We start from the raw sequence: 23,037 nt of genomic DNA on the forward strand, positions 1-23,037 counted from the left end.
ATACAGGGTTGGTCGAAACTCGGAATTAGTATTTTCTGAGTTTTCTTAAATAGAACACCCTGTATTTTAGTATTGTAATGAAATGATATTTTATGGTACTTTTTTTATTTCTTAAGTGTTCCCTGTACCTATAGTATTTTTACTACAAAAACGTTATTACGTAGGTCAAAATTTTTGACGTAAGAGAACTGTCAAAACATTAGAATGTGACTTTTCTTATTGCTATGTTTATTATAAACACGGCAATAATGAAAAATCACATTCTAATGTTTTGACAGTTCTCTTACGTCAAAAATTTTGACCTACGTAATAACGTTTTTGTAGTAAAAATACTATAACTGCTTTAATTTGCGCTTAATTGTTAATTGCCCCAACAATCTTAACTACGGAGTCCGGTCCTGATAGCAAGCAAATCTTACAGCTTTATATCACTCCTGACAAATTTATAAATTCAAGTAGTTAAAAGTTGAAATATAATTTAATTTTTACATTGTTTGCAAGATAAAGTTTAAATGTGACAGTGTGTTAAAAAACCAACGATTCTGTGAGTACAAAATTGCATTATTTATATCTAACCATAAAATCAGAAGTTAAAAGGCAATATTTTATCGATTTCAATCCAAATTATCGATTATCGACAACAACTTTTTGCTGATTCAAGTAATTAGGCTGCCGTCTAATTTTGTTAAGAGGCCAGGTCCGGCTTCAGATCCGCTGTTCCAATGCATGTAAATTTTCAACGGGACGATGGCTGAACCGGAATTAGCTACTACTTCACGAAATACACCGACTACGTCACATATCTCTTACTCTCATGCATTAAACAGTTTTAAACATCCTTCAAAAGACCAAGGTATCATACTTTCAACCATACAAGGAATACAAGTTTTCGAATATGTAAAAGCTGTTGGATCAATAGTACAGCCCAAAAACGTTATTTGGGCATCCAGAATCGCAAACAACCGCATCTGCATCTACCTCTCGTCTAAATATATAGTTGACCAATTTCTTAGCTCCCACAAACATGTAATTATTGACGGCAACCAAATTGAAGTACGAAGATTAATAACTCCTGCCCAGAGATTAATCATATCAAGTGTATGTCCTACTATACCTAATAGCATAATTGAAGACCATCTAAAAACTATGGGTATAAAATCCGTCTCCAACATGACGTTTCTACGAGTAGGCATGCAAGACCCGGAATATAGCCACGTGCTTAGCTTTAGAAGGCAAATCTTCATAAGTCCTTTAGAAAATGCATCGATTCCTGACTCATTCCTAATTTCATTCGACAATACATCATATAGAATATACATTTCCATAGACGGTTTAAACTGCTCCAGATGCAAGACGGTCGGACATCAAGATTCTGACTGTCCTTCTTTATCATCATTAAGTAGTCCAATTAATCAAACGGAAACTGACCATCAAGTGAACGTACTCAACTCTGCCAATAAAGAATATAGCCAGCCAGAAGAACAACCACGGAAAGAACACGAAGAAGGTACCCAGACATTAAAGGAACCGAAACTTAACATTACAAAAAATCACGAATTAACATCAGCCACAAACGACCAAACCACTTCCATACAAACAAACAAAGAACTACAGATTTCGTCACAACCACAAATATCCCAAGATTCAGTAATTGAAAGCGATAGAAAAATCTCTGAAGCTATTCATGTTACTAAAAGACAAATTTCCACTTCTCCCGAAATCCTTGAAAATGACCTACCTCCTCCCACTACTGAAAAACAAAAAAATAAAAAGCCTAAAACTCAAGATTCTATTCCAGATATTCTCAATGAAATTAAAGAAAAAATTGAAAATAGAATCCCTTCCTTCACACTTTCTTTTCATGAAATATGTGATTTTCTGTCAAATTCCCTTCACTCAAAACATCCTGAACTTATTGCTAAAAATTATTCAAATGAAAGCGATGAAATCAAAGAACTTCTAAACTTTATATATTCTCAAACACAAAATAAAAGTTTAAAAAACAATATTACCAGATTGAAGAAGAAACTACTTCTAAGCAGTCTTTCTTCTACTGACGAAACTGACTACGAATCAAGTTCTCAAGTAAATAGTTAAAATGGCCAATAATACATTCATATTACAGTGGAACCTCAATGGTTATTTTACCCATATAGAATCCATCAAGCTTCTTATAAACGATTATCTTCCTTTAGTCATATGCATAGAAGAAACCCATTTCAAACATCAAAATGTAACATTAAAAAATTATGTTCCTTTTCTAAGAAACCGAGTTACAGATCATTCAAGCGGCGGAACAGCAATTTTCGTAAGGGATGACATAGAGTCAACCGAAATACAACTGCAAACAAACCTGGAAATAGTTGCAGTGTCAGTCACCCACAAAATGAAAATCAATATTTGCAACGTATACTTACCTCATCCTACTGATTTAGATATAACTGAACTAAGCAATGTTTTAAACCAAATTCCACACCCAAAAATAATATTAGGCGATTTTAACTGTCACAACAGTACCTGGGGAAGTAACAAAACCGACAAATGTGGTAATCTCTTAAACAATCTCATCGACAATTTAAATTTAGTGTTACTGAACACTGGCAAATCTACTAGGTTCAATTCATACAATGGTACATTTTCAGCTATAGATCTCTCTTTATGCAGTCCGTCGCTAGCTACTTTATTATACTGGGACACATTGGGGTATTTATATGATAGTGATCATTTCCCTATCACAATAAACATAGATACTAATGATATATTGACTTTTCCAATTCACCAAACATGGAAAATAAAGTCAGCTGACTGGGATTTGTATCGAACACTTATAGAAGGACAAACAAACAACTTTAATTTAACCAATACCGCAAACGAAAATCTGGAACTATTTAATAATATTATTATTTCTGCAGCAACAATCGCAGTGGGAAAAACAAAATCAAGTAAAAGGCAGCCAGTTCCTTGGTGGAATAACGAAATTGCGCAAGCACTTACTTTGTCTAAACACGCTTTCAACGTTTATAAGAAACATAAAACTATCGATAACCTTATAATTTTTAAAAATCTCAGAGCAAAAAGCAGACAATTGATCAAGAAAGGAAAACGAGACAGTTGGAAAAAGTATGTGGCTTCAATAAATCCTTCCACTCCCATAGGCGACATATGGAACAAAGTACGCAGAATAAAAGGAACAAAATACTTCCGAGGCATAGATACGCTATCATACAATAACCAAATGCATTCAAACAAGGTAGCTATTCCAGAAATACTAGCAGATATATATGAACTTAATTCTAGTGATTCCAACTATAGCATATCTTTTTTAGAATATAAAAATCTAATGGAATCGTCAAATATACAAATCACCGAGAGCGACAATCCAATAAACAAACCCATAAGTCTTCAAGAATTAGAATTTTGTTTAAGCGCAAAAAATTCGACGCCAGGACCTGATGATATCCACCCTCTTTTCTTACGAAATCTTCCTCTAAATGCAAAACTAATATTAGTTGATATTTTTAATAATATTTTCATTCAGCACGACTTTCCTGATCTATGGTCGCAAGCAACTATAATTCCAATCCTTAAATATAATAAACCAAAAGACGATCCAAATTCCTATCGTCCAATCTCACTTACTTGCTGTACCTGCAAACTTTTAGAAAAAATCCTTAATTATCGTCTTAAATGGTATCTCGAAAACAATAACCTAATAAGTATCAGACAAAGTGGATTTCGTACGGGTAGATCCACAACAGACAATCTAATAACCCTTGAATCAGCTGTACATGAATCTTTTCTGCACAATCAAAAACTTATTGCCGTATTTTTTGACATAAGAAAAGCTTTTGACACAACATGGAGACATCTTATACTAAAAACACTTCAAGAATGGAATGTCCAAGGGCATATGTTGTCGTTTATTAAAAATTTTCTAGAAACACGAACTTTTCGAGTTAGAGCCAATGGATTCACATCTTCCAGACGAGTACTGCAAAATGGCACTCCACAAGGATCTACTCTAAGTCCTACACTCTTTCTGATTGCAATAAATAGTATTATACATCAAATAAAGCTGCCTGTATTTACTAGCCTATATGCAGACGACTTAGTCATTTATCTAAAAACAAATAATGTAACTCTGGGATCACATATATTGCAAACGGCCTTACATACAATTGAAAACTGGTCGCAAAACACGGGTTTTATATTTTCTGGCGAAAAGACACGTTATTTAATTTTTAGCAAAAGGAAAGACTATCCTAATATTCAATTAACACTTAACGGAGTTATGCTGAAGCAGTCAGAAGAAATAAATTTCTTAGGACTTTCTTTTGAACGTGACTTAAAATGGAAAAACCACGTAACGAATCTGCAACGTTCTTGCCAATCCAGAATTAACCTACTAAAAATGCTGTCAAATACCTCTTGGGGGGCTGATACAACAACTTTACTTAATCTATATAGATCATTAATAAGAAGTAAATTAGATTACGGCTGTTTATGCTACGATACTGCTAACAAAACTTCTTTAAAAAAACTTGACTACATTCAAAATACGTGCTTGAGATTGGTTTTAGGTGCCACACGAACTAGTCCAGTAAGTAGTTTACAAGTTCTGGCTAATGAACTCCCTTTAAGCCAACGAAGGCAACTTCTATCACTGAATTACGTTGCCAGAATTTCAGCAAACAAAAGCAACGTAACCTACTCAACAATATTCTACAGAACAAATATATCTTCTGATCATTACGAAAACATTGCAAGAAATATGCTACCATTTCCTGAGCGAACAAAACGTATTGGTTTTAATTTAGAACAGTTCAGTCTCACTATACCCATTCATGTAAATTTTCCTCCCTGGATGATCAATCCTCCAAAAATAGATATGTCTCTAAAAGATCTCCCTAAACATTCCACACATCCTTTTCTTATCCAGCAAGCTTTTAAAAATTTAATTTCCAAATACCCAACAACTCATCGAATCTTCACTGATGCTTCCAAATGTGATGAAGGACATGCTGCAGCTTATATCTGCGGAAACATCAAGTCTACCGTACGAATCCCAACAAATTGTTGTATATATACCGGAGAACTTACAGCAATTCACCAGGCAATGAAAAAATGTGGTTCTATCCATGAAAGCAAATTTGTGATTATCACCGATTCAATGAGCGCATTACTTGGGATAAAACAGCTATATACAACTCACGCTATTCTTCTCAAAATCAAAGAAGAATTATCTTATCTACGGAATCAACAGAAAGATATTCTCTTCATCTGGGTACCTTCCCATATGGGAATAATTGGCAACGAGGAAGTGGACTCTCTAGCAAGCAATGCAACTACCGACCAAAGTATTTCTATCACAGATCAAATACCTTGGACTGATCACAAAGTAAATATCAAAGGTCATGTCCACAGAACGTGGCAAACTACTTGGGATCAGACTAACAACAAACTAAAAGAATGCCTAAGTCAAGTAGGAACTAAACTCATGTTACCAAGAAATAGAAAAGACCAAGTCATCATCAACCGACTCCGAATAGGACATACGTTACTAACACACAAGCATATCTTCAACAAGGAGGCCGCTCCGATGTGTACCAATTGCAACACGCAACTGACAGTGAAACATATAATTATCGAGTGTCCAGTGTACCAGAAAGAAAGGATCGCGTGTGCTCTTAGTGACAATATTAAAAGTGTACTGACTTCAAACCTAAACTCCTTATTAAATTATCTCAAAATGACTAAACAATACACCAGATTGTAAAGCATGTTTATATAATAATATGTATCTTACTGTTTGTGTATGTCCCCCCGCTAATAACCCTTAATGGTTGATGCGGGTTTATGTGTGTAAATAAAAAAAAAAAAAAAAAAAAAAAAAAAAAAAATAAAAAAAAAAAAAAAATCTTAACTACGTAGGTATTTTGATAGCCCAATCATTATTGGTAATTTTAAGGATTAGTCTATATCAGGGGTCTCCAAACTACGGCCCGAGGGCCACATCCGGCCCGCAGACAGATTTTGTCCGGCCCGCGGAGACATACTTGAAAACTCCTTAATATTTTTTATAGCAAATAAAATGTTTGTGATAAGTTGGATAAAGAAACACAGAATGGTAATGAGTAAAGACATGTATAATTTATGCAGTAAATTTAACTTCAGCATATAATAACTAACAAATTATTGAAATGAATCCAACTAACATTTTATACATTGTAAGTAATGAACAACACATAGGTACCTTATAACAAACATGACATATGAAATGCTAATGAGATGTATGTAATTGAGATTTTCCACCGACAATAGTTTGTAGTTGTGGACTAATTTTACTTGTACCAATTATTAAAAGAGATTTAAGATGCTCGTCAGTTAATTTAGATCTGTATACATTTTTTGTGTACTTCATTTTGGAGAAGGTTTTCTCACACAAATAAGTAGTACCAAAATCGGAAAACAGCCCACGAGCAAATTTATGCAAATTATCCAATTGTGTCAGTGGAAGACTCTTATAAAATTCCAACAAAGATGAGTTTTCATATTTGTTCTTAATTATATCACTGCACTGAAGATCAATCATTTCCATTTGAAGTTCCGGGGCTAGGGTTTCAATGTCAGCATCAAAAGGATTCTGAAAAATCTTAATTTGATTCGCAATGGCATCAAAGTCCGAGAAACGAGTATCAAAATTTATCTTCAAAGCACTCAAAGTTTCGATTGCAAAATCGATAGGAAACTCAGTCTCAGTAGTGTGGCTGAATATTTCAATGTTTTAAAATGTGAAAAACATTTACTTCGTATTTGTGATTGAAACAGTATCAATTTCATCCGGAATGACTTGATATTAGTGTATAAATCAGGAAGATGCTGGTTTTCTCCTTGCAATCTCAAATTCAGTTCGTTCACATGTTTTGTCAAATCAACATAGAATGCTAACTTCCATAGCCATGCGTTGTTTTGTAATTCAGTAAGAGGGCGGTGCTTTTCATTCAAAAAAATTTCGATCACTGCTCGAAGTTCAAAAAAGCGCTGAAGGACTTTCCCACAACTAAGCCAGCGTACGGCAGTATGATAAGGTAAGTCTGTTTCTCCAATCTCTGCAATAAATTGTCGGAATTGTCGGTGATTCAGCCCAAAAGATCTGATGAAATTAACAGTTGATATGACTGGTTTCAGAACGTCAGACATATCCAAACATTTTCCGCACAAAGACTGTTGATGAATGATACAATGTAAGACTAATGGTTTTGAGCCGCCGTCATTTTCTATAGCCTTTGACACAAGAGCGACCACTCCTTTATCTTTCCCACTCATGTTTTTGCCTCCATCAGTTGTAATACATTTCAAGTTTTTCCATCGAAGGTTCTTTTTATTAATGGCCATTTCAACTCCTTTAAAAATATCGATACCAGTAGTTGTGCCATGAATACTATACATATCAAGAAGTTCTTCGTGCACTTCATAGCTTTTATCTACTCCTCTAATATAATTCAACACCTGAGCAGTATCTGACACATCCGTTGACTCATCCAAGGCCAAAGAAAACCACTCAACATGTCCATTTTTGTCGAACAGTTGAGAGGATATATTTTCAGCGATGTTTTGTACCCTTCGAGCCACAGTGTTTGCTGACATACTGACAGTTTTTAATAAATTTACCTTTTCAGGGCACATTTCTTCGACTACTGCAATTATGCATTCCTTGATCATTTCTCCATCGGTGAATGGTTTTCCACGTTTTGCAATTTCAAGAGCCACACGAAAGCTGGCACGAGTTGCCGCCTCTTGTTCAGTTTTGACTTTTGTAAATAAAGATTGCTGCGATTTCAATCCGCACTTCAAAGCTTCGAATTTTTCTGTCCGCACAATTCCTGTATATTTTGAGTAATTTTGAGAATGTTTTGTTTCATAATGACGTTTCATGTTATATTCTTTGAGAACGGCTATGCTTTCATTGCAAATCAAACATAGCGCCTTGTTACTGGACTCAATTTCGAAATACTGAATGTTCCACTGATCTTTGAATTTTCTGCATTCACTATCAATTTTTCGCTTCTTTTCCATTCTACTAAATCACACACAAAAGCAACAATTCAAATCAAATCAAAATACTGTTACACGCACAAACTTGTTTTAAGGAGGTACGCCCTATTTTATTTCACAACAGTTTCATAGGAACTGACTTGTAGTTACGCCACTATTGTCATCGCCAGCTAACTTGGCGGAGCGCACAAACCCAAAATTGCTTACTGGCTTAGGTGGGGTCTTTAGTCTCCTCCCAGTTATCAGGGGCGTAACACTTAAGTGATTTGCGGCTATTATTTTTCAGACTTCTTATTATTTCGGATAGTTAAGTGTGTTTGTGACAATTTCTAACGATGGCGTTGAAAAATAGTAGAAAGAATAATTATGTTATTAGTGGACAATCTCGGGAGAGATTGGAGATTTCCACTGGTGGAAATATTTTGTTTGTTTATGTCTACCTTGTATTAAATTAAAATATATCAAAAATAGGTGAATATTTGACATACTTAATAATGTTGACAGCTTACCACACTTACAAAAAATTAAATTATTCGTTATTTTACGGAAAAAAATTAAATACAGGAAAATTAATAATATGCAGTGTTGCCATCTTGGCCCTCGGAACTTACAGGAGTAATCAGTATGGCCCTAAGGCTGGAAAGTTTGGAGACCCCTGGTCTATATTAATATGTATTTATTGCCGAAAAATTGTTTGTGATTGAATACTTTCACGGCCAACCTAATAAAGTTTCACGTATTTTTGTTGCAATTAATATTTGGCTTGAATCACCAATAACTCACAAATTAAAGCAGTTAGGTATAGGAAATTCTTAAGAAATAAAAAAGTACCATAAAATATTATTTCATTGCAATACTAAAATACAGAATGTTCCATATAAGAAAACTCAGGAAATACTCAATCCGAGTTTCGACCAACCCTGTATACTAAAATTAAAAATTTAGCTATACTAACAATTCTTAAGAATAGTTAGTAGACTATATTACAAATAATTTAAACATAAATAGAGTTTTTGGTGTCGAACTACTACAATTCTACACAGAGGTGTAACCAGGATGATCCTAAGGGAGGGGGGGTTTACATCTACTTGAAGGTCTCTGGGGGGTATGAAATAATAATGGTGTTAAGCGTATAGAGCTCAAAGTACATCCAAAAGGGGAAGGGAGGTTATAACCCCCAAAACCACCCCCTGGTTACGCCTATGATTCTACAGCGTGTGAATATTGCTACGAAAGTAATAGGCGAGCGGCACACCCCTATTTTACGGCGTAGAAATCGAAAAAGCGACCATGATAGGTGAATGGAAAATGTTGGGCATTCATTATATTTTCGAGGTCGGTGAATCCGAATATAAAGTTTATTTTTATCTAGAATTGGTGGAACATGTTCAAAAATCAAATTTTATGCAAAAATGCGAGAAGTCAATTTTGATGATTTTTCATAGTTACCTCGCTGTATCTTTGGTCGCTGTAAATATTTCTTTTTGAAAATTTTACTATATCATCTTTAGAGTATTTAGATGGCAACGAGATTTGTCCAAAATGTTTAAACAAATTAGAAGAGGGGTTGTTAATTTTTAAACATGTTGTCGTCATATTTCGTTAGTTTCATGTTTACTTAAAAAAGTTGAGCGACAAACTTTTTAGTTTATAATTTTAACTAACACGGCAATAAAATAGAATTCATGAAGAAGTTTTCTGGAAAATTTCAAGTCAAAATATGCAATAAGAAAAAAGTTATGTGACTTTATAGACGAGTGGCACTCTTCCAAAAAAACGCTTATTTCTCGAGATACTGACAACGGTGTGGTGAATGGCTAATTTTGGTCTTACATTATGTTTTTGATGGTGCTGAAAACGAAAATAAGGTTTATTTTGAATTTTAGATGGAGGAACATTGTCAAGATCACAATTTTACCCAAAAAATAAAAAAAATGAAATAACTTTTTTTTTAAATTACAAACACATTTTATGAAACATTTTATTCTTTGTACCTCATATTTTAACATAAAATTGATTAAAAAGCTAAATTTCAAATTTTGTCACTCAACTTTTGCGATTAAACTTTGAAATTCAGGAATCTGCACCTTCCACTTTAAACAATTCATAACTTTTATTATAATGAGACAGAAAGATTGAAACAGGTACCATTATCTTCAGAAAGGTAAGAAATATATACTATAAAAATTTCAGAAAAAAAAATAGTAAAATGGAACAGAGTTTTTAAACGCAAAAAATGTGATTTCATTTTTTTTACGGTAAAATTGGTTCCTCCACGTAACATTCAAAATAGACCTAATTTTCGTTTTCATCATCATCATCATCCTGGTGCTACAGCGCTTAGAGGGCATCGACCTTCTAAAGCGTTCTACGCCATTCTGTTCTGTCCCTTGCCTGCACTTTCCAGTTGCCGACTCCGATCTTCTCGGCATCTTGTGTTACCCCGTCCATCCACCTCAACTTTGGTCTACCCCGTCTTCTCATTCCCACGGGTTGAGCTGTTAGAATCCTTTTTATCATGTTCGATTCAGGGGCTCGGGCTACATGTCCTGCCCACTGCAGGCGATTTCGCTTAATTATAGTGATAATATCTTTTCCACCAAACGTTTCTTTGTAGATATTCTGCAGTTCAAAGTTATATCTACGCCTCCATATTCCGTTCTCACAAGCCGCTCCGAATATCTTGCGTAGTACCTTTCTTTCAAAAATTGATAGAGCGGATTCATCTGTTTTAGTTAGCGTCCATGCCTCTGAACCATATGTGAGAACGGGGACTATCAATGTTCTATACAGCCTTATACGAGTTTTTTGAGACAGACGTTTATTAGATAAGTACTTTGATAGACCATGATAACACCTGTTTGCAATTATTATTTGCCTTTTTATTTCCTCAGATGTGTCATTATTGGGGTTAACCGATGTCCCTAGATATATGAACTCTTTGACCGCTTCGAAGTTTTGGTCATTGATGATTAGATCTACATCAACATTTCCAGCTCTTGTGTTTGTGTTGGTCGCCATGAATTTTGTTTTATTTTGATTTATATGTAACCCCATTAGTTCTGCTACCGCTACTAGATCGGTTAGGATTTCCGCAGTTCTCGTCCTGGTTCTTGTTATAATGTCCACGTCATCTGCATATGCAATAATTTGGAATGATCTATTAAATATTGTTCCTCTGCTATCTAAATTAGCGTCTCGTACAACTTTTTCTAAGGCTACATTAAAAAGCTGACACGCCAGCGCATCTCCCTGCCTTAACCCCTTATGTATTTCGAATGGGGTTGACGAGTCGTTTTGAATTTTTACTGCTGATAGCATCTTCGCCATTGTCACTTTTATCATAGATATGAGTTTTTTTGGAATTCCCAACTCATTCATAGCATTGTAAAGACTTGGTCTTAAGACACTGTCATATGCCGCTTTAAAATCGACAAAAATATGGTACATATCTATGTTAAACTCTTGCTCTTTTTCGAGGATCTGTCGTAGTGTAAAGATCTGGTTAATGATTGAACGTCCGCGCCTGAATCCTGCCTGATATTCTCCTAGAAACGTTTCGGTATAGGACTTCAATCTCTCATGTAAAATGTTTGACAATATCTTGTATGCTGTATTTAGGAGAGTTATTCCGCGGTAATTATTGCATTCCAGTTGGTTTCCCTTTTTGTGTAACGGGCATATTAAGCCTAAACTCCATTCTTCAGGCATTTGCTCCTCAGACCAAGTTTTACAAACAATTTCTCGCATCACCTTGGTGATCTGCTCTCCACCGTGCTTAAATAACTCTGCTGGGATGCCATCGCTGCCTGGAGATTTGTGGTTCCTTAGTTTTTCAATAGATATTTTCACTTCTTCTACCGAGGGGGGTTCCACGAGCTCCTCATTTCGGTATTCCAGCTCTATGTTGTTAGTAGGTTCCCCTTCCAGCAACTCTTGAAAGTGCCTTACCCATCGTAACAGGATATCATCTTTGTTGGTAAGTAAGTTACCTTCCTTATCATTGCAATAATTGGTTCTCGGTTTGAATCCTTTTCTAATAGTATTTATTTGATGGTAGAACTTTCTTGTTTCTCCGTGACTGATATGGCTTTCAAGCCGTTCTAATATGTCATTTTCTGAGTCTCGTTTCTTTTTTCGGTGTATGCGTTTTTCCTCTCTTCTTAAGTTTTTGTATCTATCTATTGTTGTCCTAGTTTTCCGTTGTTGCATGGTCCTAAATGCCTCGTTCTTCTCATCTGTTATTTTTTTGCAGTCTTGGTCGAACCAGTCGTTTCTTTCTTGGGTTCGGGATATTCCCAAGGTGCTTTCGGCTGCTAACTTCAGAGCCTCCTTGCAGTTGTTCCACATTTCCGTGCTTGACTGGTCGACTGCCCAGGTGTGTTCTAGGATTTCTTTTATATTTGACTGGAACTGTTCCTCTATGTTTTCATTTTTTAGCATATGTAAATTATATTTTACGTGTCTAGTGCCCCTTTCTTTCTTGGCATTGGAAATTCTTTGTCGTAACTTGGCTTCTACCATGAAATGGTCTGAGTCAATATTTGCGCCTCTGTAACTTCTCACGTCCATTAGGTTTGTAAAGTGCCTTCTGTCAATTATAACATGGTCATGATTTGATTTGTGGTATTTCCATTTGGTGATATCCAAGTTGCTTTATGGATATTTTTTATGATTAAAACATGTACTTCCCACGATTAAATCTTTGGAAGCTGCCATACTAATAAGTCTTAAACCATTGTCATTAGTAACGTCATGAAGGCTGTGTTTACCAATATAATCTTGGTAGCAAATCTCTTTTCCTATCTGGGCGTTCATGTCTCCAATGATTATTTTAATATCGTTTTTGGCACAGTTATCATATGCTCTTTCAAGGTCTTCGTAGAATTGATCTTTAATTTCTTCGTCTTTTTCCTCGGTTGGCGCGTGCACGTTGATCAGGCATATGTTGAAAAATTTTCCTTTTATTCGAAGGATACATAACCGATCATTTATGGCTTTAAAACCAATAATTAATTTTTTTATTTTTTTTTTATACTAGGAACGCGGTTCCGAACTCATGTCGGTTCGGGTTGCAGCTGTAATAGATATGATGTTCTTTTTTCTGCATAATGCCGGTTCCTGTCCATCTCATCTCTTGAATGGCTGCAATGTCTATTCTATATTTAGAAGTTGATCTTGGAGCAGCTTTAGTCCCGCTGTCCTATACAGCGTTCTTACATTGCAAGTACTGATTTTTAAATCATTGTCCTTAGTTCGGTGCCTGGGTCTCGTCTTGAATTCAGTCCGGCTTTTCTATCTCGAGATTTCGTAACAATAGTTTTTTTTAAGAGATGAGGGAGTTAGCCTCATGCCCAACCCCCTTTTCGGAGGACCATTTCTCCCTTCCTCATCAGCCCTGACCCCACCTTCCACTGGGGTTGGTTACCCAGTCTCCAATAGGGTTGCTCAGGTTTACCGGGGTTCACCCGTGTGATCCGGATCACACTTCTCGGAGGTGAGGATAGGAATTGAGTAGGAGAGGCTAGAGGTGTTATCTGGAAGCAACACCTTATGATGCGCATCACTACCCCATTTAAACCCATTTTCGTTTTCAGCACTATCAAAAACATAAAGTATGACCAAAATTAGCCATTCACCACACCGTGGTCATCACACCACACACTATCTCGAGAAATAAGCGTTTTTTGTGGTGTTCCGCTCGTCTATAAAGTCACATAACTTTTTTCCTATTAAATATTTTGACTTAAAACTTCTTCATAAATTATGTTTTATTTCTGTATTGGTTAAAATTATAAGCTAAAATGTTTGTCACTTAACTTTTTTAAGTAAACATGAAACTAACGAAATCTGACAACAAAATGTTTAAAAATTAACAACTCCTCTTTTAATTTGTATGAACATTTTGTACGAAGCTCGTTGTTATCTAAATACTTCAAAGATGGCACAGTAAAATTTTCAAGAGAAAATATTTACAGTGACCAAAGATACAACAAGGTAAAGTTGAAAAATCATCAAAATTGATTTTTCGCATTTTTGCATAAAATTTGATTTTTGAACATGTTTCACCAATTCTAGATAAAAATAAATTTCATATTCAGATTCAGTGACCTCAAAGATATAAGAACCACCAAAATTGGTCATTCACCTTAAAGGTGATTTTCGTGGACGGTGTAACGTAATTTTAGGGGTTGCTGCCGCTCGCCTATAAAAAAACGTAATTAACTGTTAAACTACCCTGTATAACATTACAAAACTTTATATTTTAAGAACGAAGACATCGAGGAGAATACAAAAATGTAAAAATATACAGGGTGTCCTATTTAAAAAAACTAAGTTATAATCAACTTCCGGTATAACCGGAAGTAACAAATAGATGAAAATATTTTCATTAAGTACATCACTCTTCAAAACCCCTTCATTCAAATTTTCATGATTGTGTTGCCTTTAGTTCTCGAGATATTTCTAATAGGCCGTTTATCTGCCTCACCCTATATAGTTAAGGCCACCTACAGACAGAACCACTTTTGAAGTCGAAGCCAACCACAAAGAGTCGCTGGCTTGTCGATAGGGTCGGCGTTTGCTGTGGTTCTGATCGACTTCTTTTTGTAGTTAACAGCGGCGACAAAATGTAGTCTGTACAAGCAGATTAATTTATGAATTCGAACGAAGAAACGTTGCTTTTTTTCCTCCTTGTACTTTTTGTGGCTGCTGCGGCGCGCGGCGTTTCAAAGTGGTTTCGTGTGAAAAGAGAATTACACCAGGGAAATAAGGCAAAAATGTACCATGTTCGGGACACTTGAGCAGCCAGGTTGCAAATAGGTTTTTTGGGTACTATATACCTAATACATTATAAATACAAAAATGCCCGTCACAGTTTGAACGAGAAAGGACATCGCACACATCTTATGGAAAATATAATGTCACTCAAATTCAAAAAAAATTTATACGAATAGATTCGTTTTAAATTAACGATCAAATCTTATCATTGCGCCAACTCTTAATTATGATTAATTACGGCGCAGATTGCAATTAAAGTTTATCAAAATCATATTTTGGGAGTTCATAAAAATGTCAGATACAATCACTATTACTCAGGGTGCTATTCAAAGCAGCTTAAACCCAGCGGGTCCTAAAAGCGGATTAGTGAAACTATTTATACTTTCCTACTTCTCACCAAATATTTAATTATTACATAGGCGTTCGTTAAAAATTATCAATGGTGAGTGGTTCGCCTGTTTAAATGTTGTGGAATACTAATCAATTTTTTATTATTTATGTATGGTAAGTATACATAAAATCTGTAACTAATTTCGATTAAATAATGCATTCATTAGTGAGTGATTCGTCTGTGTAAATGTTGTGCAATACTAATCATTTTTTATTATTTATGTATGGTAAGTATACATAAAATCTGTAACTAATTTCGATTAAATAATGCATTTTATTTCTCCACCACCATTGAGGTAAAATGCAAGGCGCGTTTTTTTTTGCATGGTTTCCCCATTAGGCCTAATCCATGTTGTCATTAATTATTAAAAATATATATAAAAAAATTGAAAACCAAGTTGTGGTATTCAAAAAGTCAACAATTACTGATTCAAATGCACGTATCTATTAGGAGCGTCTAAGACAGAATGTAATAACTGTGTTGATGGATACCTTACATTTGCGTCATGCCTTGCATACCCTAGATACCATAATACACTTGCAACATGAGCACAGCATCCAACAGTTCGTGCACCAGTTTTGCAAGTGCAGTAGTAGCCGTCGATTGGTATATTGTCACGGTCATTTTCTAGATGGAGTGGTTGAAAAGCTATCCATAATTGATGTTTAGTCGCCTGACGAAATCTAGAGTAAACACGAGCTCTAAGAAGACCCTGTTCTTCTAAAAGTGCTTGAAATGTAAAATGTTCAATGTTTTCTCTCTGTAATTTATCTTGAATGTAACTGGGTGCAAGTTTTACTTGGTAGATTGCAATAGTCAAATCTCTAATCTGTGGTAACGACAAAATGGGAAATTCTGGTAAAATAAGTTCATCTAAATTCACTCATGCATCGTCTTGAATACGTTGTAAGTCCAAACGGTCAACTTCAACACGAGCTTTTACGACATTTTCATATGCAGCCAATTCCTGCATTGTTTCTGCCAATTCTGCAGTTGCACCTTGCATTTGAATAGGTGGAAAATATTTATTAATTAAACTGCACCCAATTTTTAAAAATATTCCAATATTAGGCACATGATGGACCGGTATTAATCCACAAAACAATTTAAAAATACTTTTTAAATGTCCATTCCGAGCTTCAACCATCCATCTTGTTTTAGTAATTAATCGCGCTTTATTAGCATCTTCAGTAGACAACTGTCTTTGTCCTCTTGGTAGAAGTGGTGGCATATGACATTCTAGGCCTAAATAATTTAATATATGAATAGAATCACGATAGCCTCTATCTACAATTACAATATCATTTGGTTGCAGCCAGTTACGCAAGTTATTTACTTCGTCTTGTTCCTCATCTTCAAGGTGATGTTGTAAAATTGCAGCATCGTTATTTCTTGAATCAGAAAAATAGGGGCCTTGTACGTCCAAAATATATCCGTCAGGTCCGACTATTAAAACAGGTTTGATTAAATGATAACCCTTATGTAGACAGTAAGTTTGGCGAAGACTTCGAAAATTAGACGATTTGGGAATTTTGAGATAGGTTCCATCTATGTAAATAATGGCTTGAGGATTGTCAGGATTCGGATTGTACAAAGAGTTAGCAAAATCTGTAACATGGGTTCTAATAAATTCTTGGAGACCAATTGCTTCTAAACCCAGATTTTCTCTAACAAATCGTTGACAAAGACTTGTACGTACTGCAGTTATTGTCAGACTAACGTTGGATCTGCTAGAATATGAGCACAAAATTTTTAATAAATCGTCACTTAAATTGTATTTTAATTTCATAAGAAATGTAATTAAATCCTTTTTAGTAATAACTCTAGTTCTATCATAAACTACGACCTCATCGCAATAAGTATAAAGATCTTGAAAATTATTTTTGCTTAAGTTTGTCAATGCTTTGAAGTCGTCCTCTTGAATACCCGTGTCTGTCTCGAAACGATTAGTAGTATTTTCAATTGCTGTCAGACGTAACGCTTGAAACTACTCTGAAACTTCTTTCGGACTTAAGTTAACATTACGCATATTACCACGCAAATTCTCTATTATATTATGATCTAGCATACTGTCATCATTTATGTGATCACTGCAACATAAAGCACCCTTTCCTACAAAAATCTCTCGTTTCATGTAGATATCTACTCTAGCTTCTAATGACAAACGTTCAAGATTTCTAGCTCTATCACATACAAAACATAAATTATTTCTTTGTAATACACACTTGAATCTACAAGCATTCACATTATCATCATTACCTTGTTCAATTTCTTCAATGATGTATCTGCAGCAGTTTATGTGAATTACAATCCCAATATCAAAATTGGCTTCCGGTAGATTGTTGTTCATGCGGCGACCCAATGCAACCTCCTGAAATCTTGGTGGAAGATTATCTAAGTTCTCAACTCGACGAAAACCTCTAGCACGAACTCGAACATCACAAATATAACACTGCATTTTCACTAATTAAAATAGTTAATAGTAGAACAACAGTTCGACAAAAACTAACCATTTGGCGGAACGTAACGACCCTTTATAATAATTACTAGTTTACAATAATTACCAGATAAAGTTGACTAGTGACAAAAACTTTTGATTCTTTCTAAAGCAAACGATTTGCCTAATTTTCTTTTAATTGATCGATAATGTTAAAACACAGTAGAATGCAATTTAAGTCGTAATTCAATAGTGTTAATTAAATAAAATTCTGTTAAATTCTCATTAGTGCGTTAAATACCCTTGTTTTACGGTGCGTCACTGGAAGTGCGTTGTTATTTATGATTTACAAGGTAAGAGGCTTAATAATCTTAGAAGATTTATGAACTCCCGATAATTTGGATATCTTAAAATATTTTTTCTCTCTCTAACTTATGTACCTACCCATTTGATTTCAGATTAATTTATATCAATTCCTGCTCTTATTACTGAAAATTCAGAGTTGGCGCAATGATAATAAGTGACCGTTACATTGAAACGAATCTATTCATGTAAGTTTTATTGAATTTGAGTGACATTATATTTTCCATAAGATGTGTGCGATGTCAAAAAGTTATTAACAAATAAGGGTTAAAAATGGGAGTTTTTTCGTTTAAATCGCTACAGAGAAAAATAGGGTAATTAAATATCTTATTTATAATATTTTTCTTTTAGTAGATGAGCCAAGGTTTAAAGTAGCGCTTTTTGAATTTTGGTCCGATCATTTGTTGCTTCGGATATTGCAAAACAAAACTAAAATTTCGAAAATAAAAAATTTGCTATAACTTTTGCGAATATGAATTTAACCTTTAACTACACGCGCTGGCGTACTGTGTACGCCATAAATAAGAATTCTACTGGAAATATATTTAAAAATTTAATTTTTGACCTTGCTTATTTTTCTAACCTATCACTGGAATGTGCTTTACAATTTGGTTTTAGTTTCGTTTTCGTTATAATCGGCGTTCTGGAAAGATCGTAATTTACATTTTATTATTTGTTGTTTCCGGTGGCGGACAATATACCCCAGGATTATATTACTATAAGTCGTAATATAAGTACATATTTTAATTGTTTTGTAGTCATTATGGCAAAAAATATATTTTTCTTTGTAAACAATACTTTTTCTCCTGTAAAAAATCACATTTAAAAAAATTTTTTATTAGTAATTTTATTTATCATGGAATCCAGTTATTCCATGATTCCAGTTATAAATCCCAATTGGCTTACTGAAAAGGAACTCCAAGTATTCACTGATGCCGAATAAGGTTTATAACAAACGACTAAGTGTATTTTTTCAAAAAAAATTAAACAAATCCGCTGTTTTTAAGTGTATTTTCTTGTGGCGTACAAAGTACGCCACGCGTGTTATTATGTTATAACTTGATGCGCGGGTAGTTAAAGGTTAAGACTTTCATATTGCATGAAAAGTTGAGTCAAACAGTCCACACAGTGCATAAAAAATTTTAAGACGATTCGTCAATTAGTTTAAATTTTATTCAATTTGTTTATCGCAAAGAGCTTTTTTTCGCAATGTTATTGTTCAGAAAATAATAATGATATAGCAATTCTGTGAAAACAATATAAAAGAAGAATAGTCATATTTTCAAAGCATTTAAAAAAATCATTGAAAGGTCATTTTTATCACTCAGAAAATATTTTACTAAATTTTGGTTTATAAACAATTTGAATAACTTTGTTAATATTGACTGTAGGCGAAAACTACAATGCGATTTGAAAAACTGGTATTTTTATACGAATTTTAAAAGTAAAACTTTTCGCCTAGGTTAATTACGGTCAAAGTTAGCCACTTTTCGTATTTAATTGACGGCTACTTTGTTTATAACAATTAAGTAACCTAACTTGAGCTATTTTGAAGTTGAAGATATATAGTTTATGTGTAAAAGTTTCAGTAAACTTTGAACCTCAACAGAGTGGTTAATAAAGTTTTAAAAATGGCGTCCGAACGGAATTAATTCGTGGTCGGTGGAGGGAAATTAATAAAATCCGTGCACTCAAAAAATGAAACTGATTCTGCAAACATATGCTGCGATTAATATCGCCGGAGCTTGTCGATGGATTTTGTTCATAATTTTTTAAATTTGTATGTACTCGTTGAAATCCTAAAGTAGATTTACTCTATAGTCAATATGTCAATCTATAGTCAATTGCTATGTCATTATTATTTTCTGAACAATAACATTGCGAAAAAAAAGCTCTTTGCGATAAACAAATTGAATAAAATTTAAACTAATTGACGAATCATCTTAAAAATTCTTGTGCATTATATGGAATGTTTGACTCAACTTTTCGTGCAATATGAAAGTCTTAAGGCCATTTTCGCAAAAGTTATAGCACATTTTTTATTTTTGAAATGTTAGTCTTTTATTGCAATTTCCGAAGCAAAAAATGATCGGACTAAAATTCAAAAAGTACCATTTTAAACCTTGGCTGATCTACTAAAATACGAATGCTCTAAATAATTTATATAATTACCCTATTTTTACTTGTAGCGATTTAAACGAAAAAACTGCCATTTTTGACCATTATTTGTTAATAACTAAATTTCTCGTCCAAACTGTGACGGGCATTTTTGTATTTATAATGTATTAGGTATATAATACCCAAGAAACCGATTTGCAACCTGGCTGCTCAATGGTCCCGACAAAAACCTCATTTCTCTGGACTAAATCGCTACAATTATTGAGAAGTCAGCCGTCGGGATCGGCGACAACCGACGACAGAAGTTGTAGTACAGTCGAGAAAACGCCGGTGTGAAAAGGAAATGTGTTTTGCATTGTTGTTAAATCATGACTTCAAGTAGCGACAGACAACCAAAACGCTCGACTTTTTGCTGCCGACTTCGACTTCAAAAATTGGTTCGTCTATAAGCTTTGTTAGGACGTTTCGGGTGACAAACTCATTCTCAGGTAAGTTTTTAAAAAGGTTGGAATAGTAGGCATGGTGAATTGTTTTGTTTTTTTATTATGTTTATAATTGAGAATATGTTTGTCACCCGAAACGTCCTAATAAAGCTTAACTATGTTCGCCAAGCTGTACTGGTCACACAAACCAAGTAAATGCAATTTTATCAAAAAGAAATTGTTTGATTTTATCAAAAAATGTGTGGATAGAACCGCACAATCAAACAAATTCTAATTTATTGTACCATAAATAGCTTATAGGACTTTTAATTTTCAGGAAAGGAGGTTCAAAAGCGTTGGAAAAGTTTAAAGGATGCGTACCAAAGATCACTAAAAACTCGTGAAAAAAAAAGTGGTAACGGGTCGAGCAAGAAAAGGCCATATATTTATGAAAAACAAATGTGGTTTTTAAACACAACTAAGACGTCCAGACTTACAACGGGAACCATGGACAATGAGAGTAATGAAAGCGATTGGGATGCAAACACAGAGGAAGAACCGTTTATAATAGAATATGATACATCTACCAACGATACTGGCAATAGTGTAATTAAAAAGCCACCTCATAAAAAAAGTAATAGCGATGATGACTACGATTCTCAATTTGTAGATATTTTAAGAAATAGTAGTAGTCCATTTTTATCATCCCATCCATCTGTCGAAGCACAGGACGGGGACAAACTGTTTCTCCTTTCGTTATTGCCTTATTTAAAGGAAATGACAGATTTTAACAAAGTCGATTTCAAAATTAAAGTAATGGAACTAATCAAAAATCAAATGGATTCAAAACAAAAACAGTAAAACCACTCAGTTGATCAGATGTCTACACTTTCTCAGGCATCTTGAGATAGCAGATTTATCTATGCCCAACAACGCCAATTCACTGATGCTGCATCAATTGGTACATCTATCGTTTCACCCGTCTCAAGTACTCAATACTCCGATGAAGATATCTTATACACCATAATGTAATTCTACCTATTTCGTTATATATATATATATATATATATATATATATATACATATATATATATATATATATATATATATATATATATATATATATATATATATATATATATATATATATATATATATATATATATAATCTAGTTATATATTTGTTCATATTCATTAATATTAATATAATAACATTAATTAATATTCATTAAATAATTACTACAGTTTTTATCAATATAAGAGTATGTACCTTCCCCTAAAACTACGTCTAGTTAAATGCTACATTTTTCCGATCTTACTATATGGTGGAGGCCCGGACGCTGACAGAGATGCTCACGAAAAGCCTAGAAGCATTCGAAATGAAGAACCAACATAGAGGTAATCCACAGAATTGGAGAAAAGAAAGAAGTCGTGTGTATTGTATATCTTATTTAGGTAGAGACTGCCTATAACTTGATGTAACTAACTCCACAGGGTGTCAAGATAGCATTGACAGGAGGCAGTTGCAAGCACGGGGGTAACATAGAATGTACCCACATTGTAATATAACTTGTAACCAATTGATTTATTATTAAATACCTTAGCCAAACCGAAGTCTAGTTATTTTACTATCGTATTTAATACAGTCTCGACACCTCACGGTAGAAGAGAACCGGATTATATATATATATATATATATATATATATATATATATATATATATATATATATATATATATATATATATTTAATACATGGTGTCAGGTGTGGCTGCTCGTTTTGTCAACCATTGTAATAGTAAAGTGATAAAATGGAATTTCGACCACCTAGTTCATTATTTGATAGTGCTAATCCTCCAGAGAACTGGCCCCGCTGGAAGCAAAAGTTTAATATATTTATGACAGCTTCAGGTAAAGACGAGAAAGCAGAAGCGGTGCAAATAGCAAATTTACTAAGTTGTATGGGTGATGAAGGCATTGATGTCTACAACACTTTTGATAATGACCAGCAGTCAACTTTAGCGAAATTACTAGTTGCCTTTGATAACTATTTTATACCCAAACGAGTAATACCAATGGAAACATTTAAGTTTCACACATTAACACAAGGTATGTTAACTATAGATCAGTATGTTACTGAATTGAAGAATCAGGCGATATTATGTGATTTTATTTGTGATAACCTTGAATGCAAGAAGTCATATGAAGAACGAATGATAAGGGATAGAGTTATCGTAGGTATAAACTGTCGAGAAAGTCAGTTAAGGCTTTTACGCGAACCATAGCTTGATGTGAAAAAAATCCTTAATTATTGTAAAACTGTTGAACTGAGTAAAGAGCACATTAAAGTATTAAAACCAGATGAAGAAGTTTTTGCTGCAAAACATGAAAAAAGTGCTTCGAGACAGCAAACTAAAATAAAGTGTGCAAAATGTCTGTATGAACATTTCCCGCTAAGATGTCCAGCCTACA

General features: G+C 34.1%; 1 protein-coding gene across 1 annotated transcript in view; it reads left to right on the plus strand.

Annotated features, from left to right (window-relative positions):
* Positions 1 to 21,626, plus strand: part of LOC126878704 (uncharacterized) — a 63,127-nt gene extending 41,501 nt beyond the window's left edge. The window contains exon 2 of the mRNA XM_050641570.1: positions 20,904 to 21,626. Within this exon, the coding sequence (XP_050497527.1) occupies positions 20,904 to 21,427 (524 nt within the window). The 3' untranslated portion in view covers positions 21,428 to 21,626. The remainder of the gene's footprint in view (positions 1 to 20,903) is intronic.
* Positions 21,627 to 23,037: the final 1,411 nt, after the last annotated feature.

The sequence above is a fragment of the Diabrotica virgifera genome, chromosome 10 (assembly GCF_917563875.1).
Source record: "Diabrotica virgifera virgifera chromosome 10, PGI_DIABVI_V3a".
Taxonomy (NCBI): domain Eukaryota; kingdom Metazoa; phylum Arthropoda; class Insecta; order Coleoptera; family Chrysomelidae; genus Diabrotica; species Diabrotica virgifera.